General features: G+C 38.7%; 2 protein-coding genes across 2 annotated transcripts; both read right to left on the reverse strand.

Annotated features, from left to right (window-relative positions):
• Nucleotides 1–2132: 2132 nt before the first annotated feature.
• slc30a1 (solute carrier family 30 (zinc transporter), member 1) lies at nt 2133–8669 on the reverse strand. Its single transcript, XM_015388008.1, has 2 exons — nt 7778–8669; nt 2133–4890 (listed from the first exon to the last, which is right to left on the reverse strand). The coding sequence occupies exons 1-2, from the start codon at nt 8334–8336 to the stop codon at nt 4037–4039; spliced, it is 1413 nt and encodes a 470-aa protein (XP_015243494.1). The 5' UTR covers nt 8337–8669; the 3' UTR covers nt 2133–4036.
• Nucleotides 8670–9473: 804 nt separating this feature from the next.
• Nucleotides 9474–16759, reverse strand: nek2 (NIMA related kinase 2). Its single transcript, XM_015387985.1, has 9 exons — nt 16470–16759; nt 15721–15938; nt 15412–15652; nt 13891–13973; nt 13672–13798; nt 13353–13587; nt 10802–10856; nt 10610–10686; nt 9474–10348 (listed from the first exon to the last, which is right to left on the reverse strand). The coding sequence occupies exons 1-9, from the start codon at nt 16563–16565 to the stop codon at nt 10143–10145; spliced, it is 1338 nt and encodes a 445-aa protein (XP_015243471.1). The 5' UTR covers nt 16566–16759; the 3' UTR covers nt 9474–10142.
• Between the last annotated feature and the right edge of the window lie 578 nt (nt 16760–17337).

Raw genomic sequence — 17337 nt, forward strand, 5'->3', positions numbered from 1 at the left:
TCTTACATAAATATCACAGTTAATCAGGTTAGGCCTAAGAGGAGAGGCGTTTCATTTAAAATTAAATACGTAAATAATAATAACTAGATGAATATATGAATAAAGAAATTATATCTATTTATAATGCAACACATTTGATCTTTGATCTGTGTTATGAATTTATTTCATAATGGAGTTTTATTTTTTTCACACTTATTTCTGACTTTTATTTTTTAACCCCGTTTTTCATTTTCAGCTCATTTCATGTTCTTATATTTATTTAGTACTGTGTGTTTATATAAACAGTAAATCGTCTGCTTATACAAAAATAAAAAAAAATTTAAATGAAATGTTAAACTATGCAATTAAACCAATCACATGCAATTATGTAGTAATTATATATATATATATATATATATATATATATATATATATATATAGATAATGGGTTATTAATGACAGCTTTAAGGGCAAATATTTCATACAGGATATTATTGTGGTTTTCCTAAATGGTTTTGGAAGCCCGGGTTTTTAAAACGTAATTTTAATTTTTTTTTTGCATAATGCACTGATCACTTTTAAAATAATAAAAGTTAAGTTATTTAACATAATAAAAGCATGCTCTATTTTACATCAGTTGGAATCTCCTGCATACGAAGGCAAATATATAATCATCTGATCCAAGCTAATATTTATAAATTTTATATTATTATGACATAATTTTAATGAAAATAGTAGTGCAGTATATAATATTCTTTTTTTTTTTTTTATAATTCAACACCCTCCAGATGTGGGGTCAGCTGGGTTTTCACTTTTTGCATTTAGATGCAAATGATCAAAACTGCACTTTTTTTTAAAAGTAGTGCATTTTATCATTTAAAAATGTGAATGTTTAATGTCTCTAAACCATCTCTGAATAACAGACTTAAATGCAAGAAGTGTTGTAAAAATCTAAAAAAAAAAAAAAAATTATCATAATAATGTAATAATAATAAAGTAACTCAAATGTTTGACTATACTCAGACTGAGAATATTCCACCTGTTTCTTTCTGGTGATTTGTAAGATTGCCTACAGCTAAAGTAAACAACAGATAAAAAAAACAAACAATATTTCATTATGTTGCCCTAAAATAGCCTTGTGGAGAATACTGCTGACTTTATATCCTTCACAAGGAAGGTAAGCATTAAAGATCATTGCTGAAGTACTTGTTAATTCTCAGTGAGTTATATCCAAGTAAACTGCTAGAAGGTTTAGTTAAAGGAAACAATTTGCTTTCAGAAATATGCAAATGCGATGAAAACTTGAAATTATAAAGTAAGGCCAATTCAATAGCTCCACACGTCTGTCTAGAGAGAGCATTTTAAGACACACCACATCCAGAACTGTTCCCAACATGAGCCACAGCTTGTTTGTATGAAGCCAGTCCTTTTCTAGAGATATCAGTAGTTTCTTATGTTATTTTTAGGTTTTAATCAAGTGTAAGAAGAGATCTTTAAAGATAAGCCTAAATGAAGAGTGATATATTTTACCAGTTTTCTTCTTTAACTAAACTTGCATTTAATAAGTTAGAGTACAGCAGTGTAGGAACAGCTAACCCCTTTTGCCCTAATCCTGTGCAGATTATTTTAACAATAAGAGAAAAATGATACTTCAATCAAATTCTTAAATGTTTTCATTTCCCAATTGTTAAGACAAACTTTATCTTTAACCAACGATAAGAGTAACAGAAACAACACTGAGATAGATTAGTATTTATCTCTGTAAGCTTTGCCTTTGCATTTTAAGGGCAGGAACATTGTATTCATGTTCTAATTTATGAAAATATGTTTGCTACAGGACTGAATTTTATATTTTACAAACTTTTGTTTCTTTGGGGGCTTTTGAATCATTCAAGTGTGGTGTGATATGTAGTGATTTCATCTCTCTAAATGGGTGTTTTGTTTTTGTTGTTTTGAACAGTTTAGATACATCAGCTGTCTGTCTATCAGTCAGTCTGCTACTTCACTTTGGAGCTGATTGCTGGGCATCATGTTCTTCTTTACATCTTCCTTTCTTTCAGTTTATTTTACAAGAATATAAACAGTTGATGGGAGCCTTCTGTGTCTGAAGCTGTTAGAAAGTAGTACAAAGACAGTGGTTTTTAGTTCTTCAGCTGTGCCAAACAGCTGTTTTATTTCACAATAACACATCCGACAGGTGAATATATAGATATATTATATATATCAAAAACATCAGCAGACATGTGCTTGAAATAAAAACACCTTTCTTTCCAGTTTGCACACAGAGCTCAAGTCATAAAAGACCGATCAAAAGTGACAGGTTAGAAATGAAGAAAAGTACATTTCCCAGCACATTATTTCTGTATTGCATACATGTTTAACAAGGAGTGGAAATCTGAAATGTACCAGAGCCAACTATATCTGTGCTGACTGAAAGGAGGGAGTCATAGGAGTTTCAAGGCCACCATATGAACTTTATTTCAGCTAACAGCAGACCAGCCAGCTATATGATGAGTCAGGATTATAGTGGAGGATCCCAGCAGACGCCGGGGAGCAGCAACAACAGCTCAGAGAAGAGCCAGAAAATGTCGAACAACAGGTCTCAGTTTGGTCATGCAAACACAGTACAACATCTTGGAAATGTCATATTTTATATATATATATATATATATATATATAAAGAAATTTAAAAATCCTCCCCCTGAATGGATTTGTGACGAGGTGATGAAAACATTCATGATTTGTTTAAAGCAAATAGAAAGCTTTCCAGCACAGAGCGAATCACTGCTGGATAACAGTGCTTGTTTCTTCACACCCAGGCATGGGCTGGTCGGGTTCAAAGTATACCAGTGTTAGAAACAGCCTTTTAATGGAAAAATGGGGGAAAAAAACAACAAGAAAAAGTGCTGGAGTTGCCTTCAGCTGTAGGGAGAACAGGATAACACGTTAGCCTCCCCTTCCCCCACTTGTTGCTGCAGTAAACTAGCTGAAAGAAGCTTAATTTTAATTAACAGAAAACATTAAAGATGGTTAAACCTTTATGTCAAAAATGCTACATCTGTAAAACTGTGCTGGAAATAATCGTTTCAGTAAAAATAAAATAGATCAGGTAGTAGATTTTTTTTAATACTAGGAAACCGCCATATTTTCACATCCTGCCGGCCCATGCCTGTTCACAGACTCCAACCAGCATGAAACTGTATACAAATTTATAAATATCCAAATTTACCACTGCAAGAAATCCTTACACCATCTACAAACAGTGTCCTAAACAACAGTTTTGTTGTTTTTTTTAAAGGCAAGGTGAGAGGTGTCTACACCAAACTAGTGACAGCAAGGATTCAAGGCCAGATGACAGTCCGACAAGATCTTTATAAAAACATCACATTTGAAAAAATATCACTAAAACACTTCTTTTTTTTTTCTCCCCCAAATAAAATCCAGGACAAAGAAATTCAAATATCCTTCTTTGTTATTCAAACTAAATTTCATAAACAGCATCTACAGAGAGATAAATCATTTCTAATAACTTAAATACTTAAATTATTATGAAATATAATACTATTCCACTTGCAACCAAAATGGATAAGAAAATAGATTTTCTTATAGCCTACGCAAAACATCAATGACTCATTTTGCCAGGAGGTCCATAAACTAAAACACACTGATGTGCTCCAATGGTCCGTTTGTCCCTTCGGTCCTGCAGTAAGAAACTTTGGCACAGAAAACCCACCATTAGGATGAAGCGACATATCACAACACGGCACCGGAACGAGGGACAGTCATGCAGACGTCGCTCCAGCCCCGGAGGAGATGAGGCCCCGTGAAAAAAAAACCTTATCACAACCGTGCTGCCTGAGCAGGAGATGATAAAAGGAGAGTGGCTCAACTTCAACAATACGCTGGAATAAAAAGTCATCGGAAAGATTAAGAATTAACTTCTAACCAAAACCATAACGGGTCCAAACAATTACAGCTTCCTGGAAATGACAGCGATGCTTCAGCCTGAAGTGGTGGTTTTCCAGCATCCCATCGATTCGCCTTGGTCCTCGTAGTTTCACAGAGAGGACACCAGCTCGCTGGCGACCGGGGCGTCGGTCACCGTCTGAGGCGGCACCTCTACGTCTGCAGCTTTCTCCGCAGTCTCGCTGATGACCTCCAGGGCCGAAGGGGCGTCTGATGTTTTCAAGTCCACGTCGCCCTTCTGTTTGTCGGCGGAGCCGCAGCACAGCTTGGGAGCGCACTGAGTCCGACAGGAGAGCTCGCACAGGGAGTCCCGGGACTCGGAGCTGAAGGTGACGAACTCGGGCTGGATGGTGGTGGCGTGGATGCCCTCGTCGTGGAAGAAGTCCTTGATGCGTTTGGCCACGTCCATGTAGGACGTGGGGTCGTGGCACTTGATGTGCGCGGTGGCGATGATTCGGCTCCCGGCCAGCTGCCAGATGTGCAGCTCGTGGATGGCCAGGACGCCTTCCAGGCTCAGCAGCCGCTCGTTGAGCCTGTGGATGTTTATTTGCTTGGGTACCGTCTGCAGCAGGATGAGGGCAGACTCTTTGAGCAGCGGGTAGGTGGTGTAGAGCAGGATGCACACCATGATGATGCACAGCGTGGGATCCAGGTACAGAACCCAGCAGGGGCCTGACACACTGGTAGCGTTACTGACGTGCAGGTGGTCGGTCTCAGGACTGTTGAAGCAGACGTCCTTGCAGGTATCGTCTTGGCAGGGATTCCACACGAAGGTGAAAGTGATGGCATTGACCACCACGATGACAGAACCCAGAGCGTCACCCAGAACGTGCAGGAACACCCCGCGCATGTTGAGCTGAGCCGACGAGTCATGGTCATGTTCCAGCTCATCGAAGTGGGTGTTGCCGTTCATCTGCACCTCTGAGTTGTCTTTACAGCTCACATCTGGAGATAAAAGATCAGGGAGACAAGCTCAGTTTGCTGCTGCATAACAGCTGAGTGGGAAATGGACTCTGACACGTAGATACAACATTTGAGTTGACTCGGACGGAAACTAGGAATTACCTGGTAAACTAGATCAATGTACGCAAGCTTTAAATCCGCTACGGTTCAGAAACATTTCTGGTGATCCGTTGCTATAGCTTAAAGAAGCAGTTGACCACACAGGTTTTTCTGATTTTACAGGACGGTTTTCTGAAGATTGGGGCACAGAAAACAACCTACCTTTGTTTTCTATCAAACTTACAAAGAAAATCATAACTGGTTTGAAAAAAATAAAACAGTGTGAGATCTCAATTTTTAGGTATTTAGCAGAAAATCTCTTTTTCAACCAACCTACAAGAGACATCACTTTGTTAAGAGCCAACCGTAGGAGGGTTACAACGGCTGACAGTCTGAGCAGCGTACTCCTTTGAGTTCTTGAGAACTCATGAACATTTGGCTTTATAGTTACTGAGTAACTAATAGAAAATAGAGATATTAATCAAGCTAGAAATGAATCTATCTATTGGCTATTTTGTGATTAATTAAAAAAAAAACCCTTATTGGATTAAAATCACTAAATGAACAAATGCTCTAAATTTATAGGGAGAAAACTTGATGGCACAAATTTAATTTGTTAATGTTAAAAACATTCATACAAATTTTGTAAGGTTTTGTCTTTATTACGGATGTAAGTGGGTTATTAATCTTTCAGCAAATTGCATTTTTTTGCATCTGCAAAGCATTACTGCAGGTAACAATTAAAATATTTTGTTGGTTGACTATTTCAGAAACAATTAATGTGGCCTACTTGAAAACTGAGCTGGTGTTTAATTTATTTTTTCTTATAAGACTCAAACATAATACAAAATAAGCAGATCACTTTTATATAAAAAATATTGAAGCTCTATTGATTGATATTTCCTATTATCTGCTGCTTTTTTTGTTTAGCTACTGTTTTATATGTAGCTAAAAAAAATCTCAACATAAAAAAAAAAAAATACACCCGACCTGAAGGATGCAAATGTTGACCGAGCAGTTCAAGATACACACCGACAAGACAAGATCGACAGATATACTTTGATTTACAAGCTACATGTGAACTTCGAAAATCACTGCATTTGTATGTGGATTTTTAACCTTATCTTATTATATATAAATACTTCTACTAAACTAAAGTAACAAAATAAATAAAGCTTCTATACAAACAAACTTGTTTTTTACATTTTCCTACAGTGAAAACCTACACAACCAAACCTGACAGAATAGCTAAATTATTTCAATAACAAGATTATAAACAAACAGCTGAGTTCTCCCTATCAGCAATATTTCCTCTTTTCAAATTTTTCCCCATCGCTTCCAGCTAAACATCAGTGGATTTTTGACTAAGTTTGTCACCATACACTTCCCTCTGGGATTATTAAAGTATGTCTGATTCTGATCAGAAACAGTCTGTTTAGATTATGGGTGGCCAATTCCAGTTCCTGAGGGCCGGTATCCTGCAACTTTTAGATTTGCCTTTTATTCGACACACCTGTATCAAGTTATTAGATGATTGAGAGGACTCTACATGAACTAACTGCATGCTGAGGAGATAACTCAGCCATTTGATTCAGGCGTGTTGGACCAAGGATGGATATAAAAGTTGCAGGATACAGGCCCTCAGGATATAGAATTGCCCACCCCTGGTTAACGTGTGTTTTACCTCAAATACAATACCTCTGACATGAAGCAGATTTAAATGTGTACTAGTACTAGCAGCCTAGGAACGCAAATAGGAGGGAGTGGCACCCCCTTCCCTTTCATCCTGGGCACGGTGGGTCATTCATCAACAACTAATAGCGTGTCTGGGACTGTCGACTTAAGGGCTACACTGATGTATGACCCAGTAATGGCAATGGGAGCATAGAGGAGGGGATACACTGGTCATTTATTGGAACCCTGAACAGTATAGAAAGGAAATGGTCTGTATATGGGATTAACCCTTCAGTGAGCGAATAAAGGGAACCTGCTGTTTTACTCTAGTGAGCCAATCCAACAACATGACTTTCATTTGCATAGCAAGAATTGACTTGAAAGCTATGGGACATTACTCAGTTTGGCCCCTTTAAACACATCTCTCCTGAATGAGTTTCAGATGTATTGAACAAAGTGAATTATGGGGCTTTACTTCCTGAAATCACAGACTGTGGTGACATAGAGCGACTCAATAAATATGAATTAGAGGACACACATGCTGAAGCATGGTGGATTTTAATTTTGATCTTAATTTTGAAGTAATTCAAATCTTCTTGTAGTTTATATGGGCCGCTAGGAGTGTAGATTTGTCAAGTTTGACCTAGAGGAGCACAGATTATTTACCTAGATGCATCTGTTCTGCCTTTTTTAGAGCGACTTCAGTCATTTCTGGGCGTAATGACATGAAAGGCCAATGTTTTATCTACCAGAGCTCTATAGATTAGATAGAACAGGTCGTTTCTTTGGAGAAAATTTCAAAAATACCTGCTTACTTCTTCAGCCACTCCCAACAGCTGATGTTACTGTACAAAGTATTTTTGATGAATTACTGAGATAGTTTATCAGAGAAATGCTCAAATCTCATCATAATGGGAACAAAATGTTCCCGAGGCAGAAATACAAAGATTTTTCTTTTTATGGTTGGCAAAATGCCACAGCATCCTCAATCATAAGACTATAGGAGGACAACTCTGATGTATAAAAATCGGAATCGGTGTTGGCTTTTTAAAAAGCCTGATCAGTCCACCCTTAAGTTGTAGTGAGGTGGATGGAGATATATATATATATATATATATATATATTTCACTGATAATCCTCAAATAGTACAACTCACCGGTTCTTGATCTCCCATCACCCGGACTGTTGTGATGCCCCACCAGGTTGTTGGTCTCCTCCAGCGCTGATCCATTCCCATCCTTCTGGAACTTCTCAGCTTTCCCCCTCTTCCCCTTACCCCCATGGGAATGCCCGTGGCCTCCCCCGGCATGTCCGTGGAAGAGGCAGAGGCCCAGCAGGTTGATAAGAAGCCCCGCGGCGCCCACCCCGGCCACCACCACCGGGGTCTTGATCTCGTGGGGGTCGGTGAAGCGCTCGACGGCCTCCAGGACGATGGTGAAGCACAGCGCCGTGAGAAAAACGGCGTTGACCAGAGCCCCCATCACCTCCGCCCGGATCCATCCGAAGGTGTTCTTTTTGGTCGATTGGGTTTTCTCGGCGAACCGCACCGCGACCAGAGCCACGACCAACGCGATAACATCCGAGAGCATGTGGAAAGAGTCCGAGAGCATCGATAGGGAAGAGGTGACGCGGCTCACCACCACCTCTACGATGAAGAAGCTGAAAGTCAATGAGAGCATACATAGCAGCCGGGCACGGTTTGGCTCACAGGCCATTGTGTTATGTTTGTTTCCTGGTTGTCCTCCGTCGATTCGAGTTCAGAGGGAGAGATAACGTTTCACGGTGTCCTCCGGGTGAAGCTACATCCAGAGTGCGGATTTCATGGGAGTTACTGGATTCTAGGAACCGTGTGAAAACCCTGCGGACGTCACCAGCATATTCCAGACAAATCTGCCGACAAGCTCCGCTTTGCAGACGGCTGAAACTTTGCACCCGAGCCGGTAAACTTTCCACACGAACCACGTCAGACTCCTATTGGACGAGAGAACCCGGAGGAGGAAGCCCATTGGTTGAATTTTTCGACCGATATTAAAGGAGGCGCTTATGAACTCAACAACGGAGGTAGTTAGGCACGCTTCATCGTTACTGTAATCTCGCGATATGAACGTTGGACGATTAAGAAAAGCCAGTAGTATCGATCATTAATTATGTTTCTTTTCAAAGGATTTCTGAACAGTGGAGCTGAAACACAACACAAATATTCTTCTAGAAAACACGTATAAAAAAGTTTAAAAATCAAGCATTTGTGCTGCCTCTGAATACATAATTTCTGTAATAAAATGTAATGTAGAACTGTAACTATACAGTCATGTTTATATTACTGTTTTTCAAGGCTGCACTGAAAACATGAAATACAGAGCTGTTCTAAACGAAATTTCTTTTTGTTTATACTCCTGTATACAAAATGACAAAATAAATCTGTTTAAGTCCAAGTCTCTAATAATACTAAGTATTCTAATAAATACATTTTGTAGTAAGATACATTTGGACATAATTCTAACCCCATCCAGAGGCAGAAAATACACAAACACAAGATTTTCATTGATACAAATAAAATAATCATTAACTAATTCAATAACATCCCTAACTGTTTAAATTCTAATAACTATCTTTTTATATAATTCCTAAAATGTTTTGTTTTAGGTTATGAAGTTTGTATCTTTCTGGTTAAAGATTTTATTAAAAGATATGATTTCTTTGAGCAACAGTCACATTTCCTATACAAAAATTTACCAAACTTAAGTTATAAGGAACAACCCCCCCAAAAATACAGCTTTATAAACAGGAAATGGATGCAAAATGTTTTAACTTTTGTTTATTTCAAACAATACTAGGCTGATTAAGTGTACACTTACCATCTATAAAGAATTAAATTATTTGTAAACTGGAGTTTTCCTTAAATGTATTCTATTGACCGTTTCAGATGTGCAAATTTCCCAAATGATTTTTTGATTAGTCAAACAATTAGGGAACATGAAGGCCATCTGATAATTTCATTGTGCTGATGAATAGTGTTAACAGAAACTTCCTTTTTAATCTCATCCTTAAATCAAAGCATTAACTCCTAAATGGAAGCCATTTCTGTTCTGTTGGCTGTGATTGCCTATTCTGTAGTAAACCGATGACCCCTTGTGGAAACTATTAAGTCTTGATGAAAGGTGTCTCTAATGCAAATGACTGCTGTGAAGCATTGTCCTATTAAAAGTCAGCAATCTAAAAATATATTTCTGTTTTTTGAACACTTAAAGCAAATGAATTGGGTTCATAATCAACACAGACATGTTTATTCTTAAAATAATCCTTTTTTATAGTTAAACAATCTGTGTAAGAAAACAAATGAAGGAAAAACATACAAGGAACATTAAAAATCACAATAGCTGCCTACCATTTTCAAAACACCTCCACAGGTTGTATGATAAAACTTTAAATACTATACACACACACACATCTTATGAAATATCAAATTTACATCCAGTTTTAAAAACCTCACTTTCTTTTTGATATGACTGTTTCTCTTATGTTCAGCGGATGCCGAGGATCTGTCTGCTTTTCAACTGGCAGATTTTCTCCACTTCGCTTAGTTTTTGAGCCCGGAGGTTAGCGGAGTGCAGGCGCCGCAGCATTAAATCCTGGTACGGCCCACCGTGCTGGCCATCGGGCTGCTGGTTCTCTTTGCTTTCACCCGCAAAGTGGACCTTCTTCTTTCCAGGGGACAGTTCCTCCGAATCTACAGTAAGGAAGCAAGAGACCAACCCAGAAACATCAGAATAAGGTTTTATTTAATCACAAACACAAGACATTTGAGGTGTGAATTATGGATTAAAATGCAGATTTATTATAGTTAAGATGCCGTTTGTCTATCAAAACTTTATTAACATGATATAAATATGTACACTCATGATTAAAACATAAATAAATATTTTTAAAAAGCTGTTTCAATGTCGGGCTTGGTGTAGTAAGTGGAAACCCCTTTGCTGGATTCCCATACCTATGTCTTTGTTATAGCCCCGTGCCACCTCCTTTTGCTGATGCAGCCGGTTGTAATTCCTCAGCAAACTCTCTGCTCTGCTCCAGAAGAAAGAATATAAAAAAAAAAAAAAAGGACAAGTCAACTGAGAAGACTACAAAGCTGATGGTAACAGCAAGATAAGTTTTAATGTCAGATTTTTCTGGGTGTTACCGTGCAAGTTTCTCAGTAGTCAGTCGCTCACGTACACACAGTTCCTGCTCCCTTCCTGCCATCCAAGAAGACAGAAGGAGACGTTAAACCAACATTTCAATAGTGAACATATTTCTTCTGGATGCATAACAGCATACAGTCAGTCTGTAGATGTGGGGGTGTAAGTAGTTTAAAGTTTCCTTGAAAAACCTCTGCTAACGGCAACATGAATAAGCCGTCTACATTTATTTTCTAGTATCGTTGAAAGCTACCCCAAAAGCAAAGTTTGACATTAATACAGGAACACTTCCTAAATCAAATATTAATGAATTTGAAGTTAAAGTAAGATGTTTTCCAGAACTTTTTAACAAGAAGATGCCCATCCCCCCTAGCCTAGTAAACTAGCCCCAACCACCAGCGGCCAAAATCATTTTTGCGTGCATTTAGTCTGATTTATCAGGCTACAACCCCCCAAATCTGGACCAACAGGCTAAGGCTAGCAGGTTTAAGCATTTTTTTTTTGCTGAAATCTTCAATTATTTTGAATTTTCAAAATAAAATGTGCAAATTTTCTAATTTTAAATATTTAAATAAACATTGAACCCTTTTTTAAAAAAAAAAAAAAAAAAAAAAAAAAAAGACTTCCAAGTGCTGTCCTTTAATTGGATTTCTGGATCTGATCTTTATGTGTTTTCTATTTCCAATCTAAACTTAGACTTAGTGTATACAAAATGACAAAGTTTGTCTGAGTGTATCCAAAACAAATTTTCATTGAATAAAAGCTTCCAACAGTAAAATGAGCAGCTTACAAAAGAGAAATCAACATTACAATTTAAGGTGCAGCTTAGGTCATCATGTAAACAGTATTGGAGAAAATGAAAACCAGTTTAAAAAATGTTGGTGCAAAAGTGCATTAGGTTCAAATTACACAGAGTCTCAAGTCTTTATGGTTCTCTAAACATGTGGATATATAATTACTGTACCCTGATGTTTGAATGATCAAAATTACTTGTCTGCATATTACACCAATTGTCACATAACAATACAAAGGCCTGATTCAGTAAAATGATAAAGGGGCATTTGATGGCTCTTTAGATGTCTGAAATAGCTAGATCCAATGACAAAGCATAAATAAATCCTAAAACAAACAGATGTATATATAAACCAGGTATAGTTAGCACCAAGTGATCTAGCTTAAAAATCTATTTTCCATTTTTTACCGCTAAATCTGAAGAATATATTTTTTTTCTTCACTAAAGTTTCATAATGAGAAATCACTAATAATGCTTTCAAAAAAGTAGCTTTTCTTTCAATCATCTCCTCGCACAGGTGAGATTAACTTAAAGATAAATTACATTCAACCTGTGAAACATGCTTGTTTTATGTGTTTTTATATGTCTTATTGTACTGCTGCCTCTTGGCCAGGTCTCCCTCGAAAAAGAGATTTTATCTCTAGGGACTTCCTGGTAAAATAAAGGTTAAATAAAAAAATAAAAAAACAATGACAATCTAACAGGATAAATGTTTTCAGCTAGTGGTGTTACACAGTGAGCTAGTTATCAGTTACGAGTGCACATCAAAGAACAGAAAGTAATGAACTGATGTCACTCTGGCACTGAAGGAGTGTCACCCTGAAGGAGTGTCACACAAGGAGGGGAATGGTAAATAAAAGAAAAAATAAATTTTCCAAAAGTTAAATCCTCACAACTAAAAAAGGAGGTCCAGCGGAAAGCCCAAGCTTCGGGGAGCAGCACATCCGAGCGTTCTGCCGTTCAAACGCTGGAGTTAAAAAATTGACCTTTAGCAATCAAAAAAAAAAAAAAAAAGATCTAGGAGTTTTTTTGGAGGAGACAATACATGTTTTTAATCACTTCTTTAATCACGGAAGTGTTTCTCTTCAAAAACAGCAATGGCGTGTCTACAAGATATAACGGTCACGACGATGGATCTAGAGTGGCTAGACATCGAAGAGGATATATTTATTTATATAATTTGTCTGAGGCATCGTACATGTGGTTGTACTTCCAAACCTCCTCGATTAACCTTTAGTTGTAGTTGTCCATTGTTCCTCGGTTTTTAAAAATGGCATGCCCTGACACCAAATCGAGACGGATGACCACACAGGCAGCCGGAAAGGCATACCAAGGACCAATCACAGCTGCAAACCCGTGTCGCTTGAGGTTTGCAAACTTCCAACGCATAGTCAGGTTTTTTTGGGGAGGTTGCAGAACCTCTGGGTGGGGGGCGTGGTTGCGCACAGAGACAGATTTGACGGTTGCAGAGGCTATGCGTCAGAAGCATAAATTGGCCTTTATTGTCCACACTGGAGAAATGCAGTGATCCTTCTAGATTCCTTTTTCATACTCATCCAAATCTGGAGATACAATCCCTGCCATTTCAGACTTTGTAGAACTCTGCTTTTTGTTTTTTTCAATTTAGATTTGTTGAGTATAAAACTGAGATTTTTCTGATTTTAAGCCACTTGACTATGAAAGGTTTTTAAAGTAGAGGCACTGTAACCTATCAGATCCAGAACACAGCCTGTTTGGAACCATAAATGCTGAGGTCTTACTCTCCAGTCTTTCCTCTCGTTCCTTCAGCACCTGCTCTCTGTCCTTCAGCGCCTGCTCTTTGAGCTTGAGCTCTGCCACACAGACAGTTCCCATTTCGGCCAACTTGTGAACAGGACTGTCAGAGTCTGCAGATCTCCTCTGAGCCCGAGCCTGAATCTTCCTCTGCTCCTCAGCAACACTGTCACTTAACAGACCGCTCTGAAGGATGGACTCCACAGATGGTCTCAGGTAGTCCTGCAGACAGAGGGGATGTTTCAGGGATCCTTACGAGCATAAATACAGGTTAAGCTCAGGGAAAAATAAGCTAATGTTTCCAACCTTAAGGTTGAGCATTTTGCCAAGTAAGGTGTTCAGTTCTTCAGAGTACCGGTAAGGGATTCTTCTGAACTTCCCATCTCTGATCTTCTCCGCCAACTCTCTCTGGTTATATGCAGTGAATGGAGGCCTAAAAAGGACAACAAGCAGAAGAATGGAAGTATGATCTGCTGTAAAGCTGCTTGTGGAATCCGTTCCTGCTAACTGTGTAGAATAACTTACGACAATGCACAAAGTTCATATAGCAAACATCCCAGGGACCAAATATCTGACTTCTCATTGTAGGACATCCTGTTTATCTGCTCCTGAAAGCACAATTACAGAAAAAAAGAAACAGAGTTTTCTTTCTTAAAGATAAAAGGGTCATAGAGTGGAAAACGGGTATCATCTGCATTTCATTTTATTTGGAACTGAAATCAGCATAGTGCCTGACTAACAAGACTCTAATAAGACAAATGACCAGAAACAAGCACACCTAAAAACTAAATCACTACCACTGCCTAAATATCAAGGCAAACAATTCCTGCATGTAGGTTGTGCTTTGGTGGTGCAGTGGGTTCGCATCCAACCAGATGTCCTTTCCCGCAGATCTTTACCTTCTCATACCCCCTTTCCTGTCAGTCTACTGTCCATAAAACCAGCTACTAGTGCCGTAAACATTCAAAATAAAATACAAAAAAATAAAAAAAAATTCATGTTTGCATGGTCTGATTAGCAACAAGTGACTTTTGATTTTACTGGGACAGAATGTGATCCATCAACATAAAGTGGTGCATAATTGAGGTGGAGGAAAAATGAAATGGTCTGAAGCAAGGCCAGAATGGCTGGGTTTAGGACCAACAACTATTGCTTAGAACACAGCTTACCTATTGTTAAAGTCATAGGGAAATGGCTGTTCCACCCGCTGCATTTCCGAATTCTCTCCTGAGCGGTGCCCAACTTTACACAAGTAAATATAGTGAATGTGACTGGTCGTTTATCAAGGGGGTGGGATTCTTGTGGCGAAAGATTTGCAAGCAAGTTTGGTTGTGGCCAGTGCCTCGGAAGCATCTTGCTAACCAGTTAGCAACTTAGTGCTAGTAGGTTCCCAATGGGAAATTACATTGGGACCAAGTAGCACTTAGCAACGATACTGTCAAGGAACGCTATGGAGAGCAGAAACATGCAAGAGGAGGAGAGTTTTGTGTCGGAAGTCGTGGATGAGTCTCCTCCGTCATACATTTTTTATTTAGAGGAGGGAAGTGGGGACGGAGATGTTGTGGAAGAGGACGCCAGAAGCTGGGTTTGGTGTAGAAGGCTTACAGCCGTACATGTTTAAGCCCTTGCCTCGCAACGCTGCCAGTTCTGTTAGCTCTATGCCTGCTGAAGACACAGACGTCCATCCCCGTGAACACGGATTACTCTTATTTCTTATTTCAACCGTGCATATATTAGCTGCGACATATGAATCAAGATGCTATAACCGAAAAACTTGATTGACAGATGACTGTTGATATACAACTGCCCGAATTTAGGTGTTTAGGATGACGTACAACTGACTGGCCTGCATAAAATAGCGGGGGAAAAAACACAGATTTTAAGACAGGATTTTCTTTTTTTATATAGAAATTTTCTAAATTTTGGGACAATATAGTCTGATAAAGAGTACTCTTATATACATGACTTCCCTATGACTTTAAATTGAAAAGATGTTCAGTTGGTCAAAGACACAAAATATAGCTCTAAATCAAAAAGACATCTTACTGGAGACATGTAGTACGGTGTCCCAACAAAAGTCTTTGCAAAGCTGGTGTCGTGGTTCAGAATCCTCGCCAGGCCAAAGTCTCCAAGCTTAACATTCTGCTTGACGTCAAGGAAGATATTGGCTGGTTTCAGGTCGCGATGAAGAACCGTGGCCCTGCCGTCGCTTCGTCTGTGACACTCCTTCAGGGCCAGAGAGAGCTGCGCCATGACCCGAAGGATGAACTGCTCCTCCAAGTAACGCCTGCAGGGCAAACAGGTTTGTAACTTCGTACAAGGGGAAAGATTAGTGGACATCTCTGCTAGAGTGACCTTTCTTTGATGCAGCGACTGATGAGACTGGCCAAGTCCCCTCCTTCACAGTACTCCATGACGATGTACAGTGTGGTGTTGGTGCGGTCGATGATGCGGTCGTAGTAGCGGACTATGTTGGGGTGCTTGAGCTCCCTGAGGAGGTTGACCTCTGACACAAGCATCTGCTTCTCGCTCTCCGCCATGGTGCCATAGTCCAGCTCCTTCCACACCAGGACCTGCAGAACACAGGCTCTTTTATTAGTCAGAGGGAAAGAGATTAAAATAAAAGGATCTTGGATGGTAATAAATACCTTGTCTCCAACCCTTTAAATGAGATGCTTAGAGTACTGCTACAGTTTTTTTAGGGTAACAATGTTTTTGTAGTTTTTTAAAAACATATACCTACTAATATTAGCTTGTTTTAACCTGCAAAATCAGATCATATTCAAAATATCAAAAAACTTTATTAACACCAAGTTCTATGGATACTAATGCTGAAAATAAATACAAAAAATAATAATCTCATGAAATATTACATATTGTTATAAGTTATCAAAATATTGATATTCCAGTTTATTTTTTTACAAGCAGCAGGGTTAATGTTTGCCGTTATGTCCCTTTAAATTATATACAATGAATCCCCTTTTGTTGCTTAGCGTCACAATTATTCATCTAAAAAGAAACAGTTAAAAAGCGGTCACTTGCTGCTAATGCTACAGGTAACGGTTTCGCCGTTTTGAGTTGGCTTACTTCAAACATATACTCACTTTGCCGTCACTTTTTCGTCTTATTTTCTGGCATCTCCCGTAAGAACCGGAGCCTATAGTGTTCAACACTTCATAGTCCTCTACACGGGACGGCATCTTTTAGTTGGCTCCCTCCAAACAGACGTTACAACAGACCTGACTTAACGTTAATGCGTCGTTTTAACGTTTATTTAAACCGCCAACCAACGTTTAAACCAACTCGCGATTCTTTTGTCTAAAATATAGGTTTGCTTCTTTCCTTGGTGAGCGTTTCTGTGCGTGAAAGCTGTTGCTCCATACAGGAAACCCTCACAATAAGTTTTAAACTGCTGCCGAAATGCCAGCTTTTGATTGGCTAAGCCGCCACGCATGCTCGGCCCTAATTGGTCAATATGAAGAAACAATCATGTGGTTGCTAAGCGTCCAAGAACCGCGAGAGTAGCGCGGGTAAACGTAAGTTCCTTAATGTCCACACGATGGCGGCAAAAACAAACGAAAAAGTGAATTCTTACCATCTAAGATATGTCTGGAAGTCAATATACAGCAAGTAAGCTTAAATGTTTTTCTTTTGCTTCACACACACCACAGTTTCTAATTATTTAACAGACGTAAACTTCCTCAGTTTGACAGCTTAGCACTTTTAGAGATTTTTTTTTTTTACCATTTTGCAGTCTCCCTTCAGACTATGTGAGGAAAACCAGACCTTTGCCTGATTTAAATGTTTTGTGCAGATGAATTGCAGCTTTAAAGCTTTTAATCTATGACATATTCGAATCTGTTCACATAGACGATTTCTGCATCTCTCCTCAGTATGTATATAGATAGATAGATAGATAGATAGATAGATAGATAGATAGATAGATAGATAGATAGATAGATAGATAGATAG

Source organism: Cyprinodon variegatus, unplaced genomic scaffold (assembly GCF_000732505.1).
Source record: "Cyprinodon variegatus isolate N-32 unplaced genomic scaffold, C_variegatus-1.0 Scaffold410, whole genome shotgun sequence".
In the NCBI taxonomy this organism is placed as follows: Eukaryota; Metazoa; Chordata; class Actinopteri; order Cyprinodontiformes; family Cyprinodontidae; genus Cyprinodon; species Cyprinodon variegatus.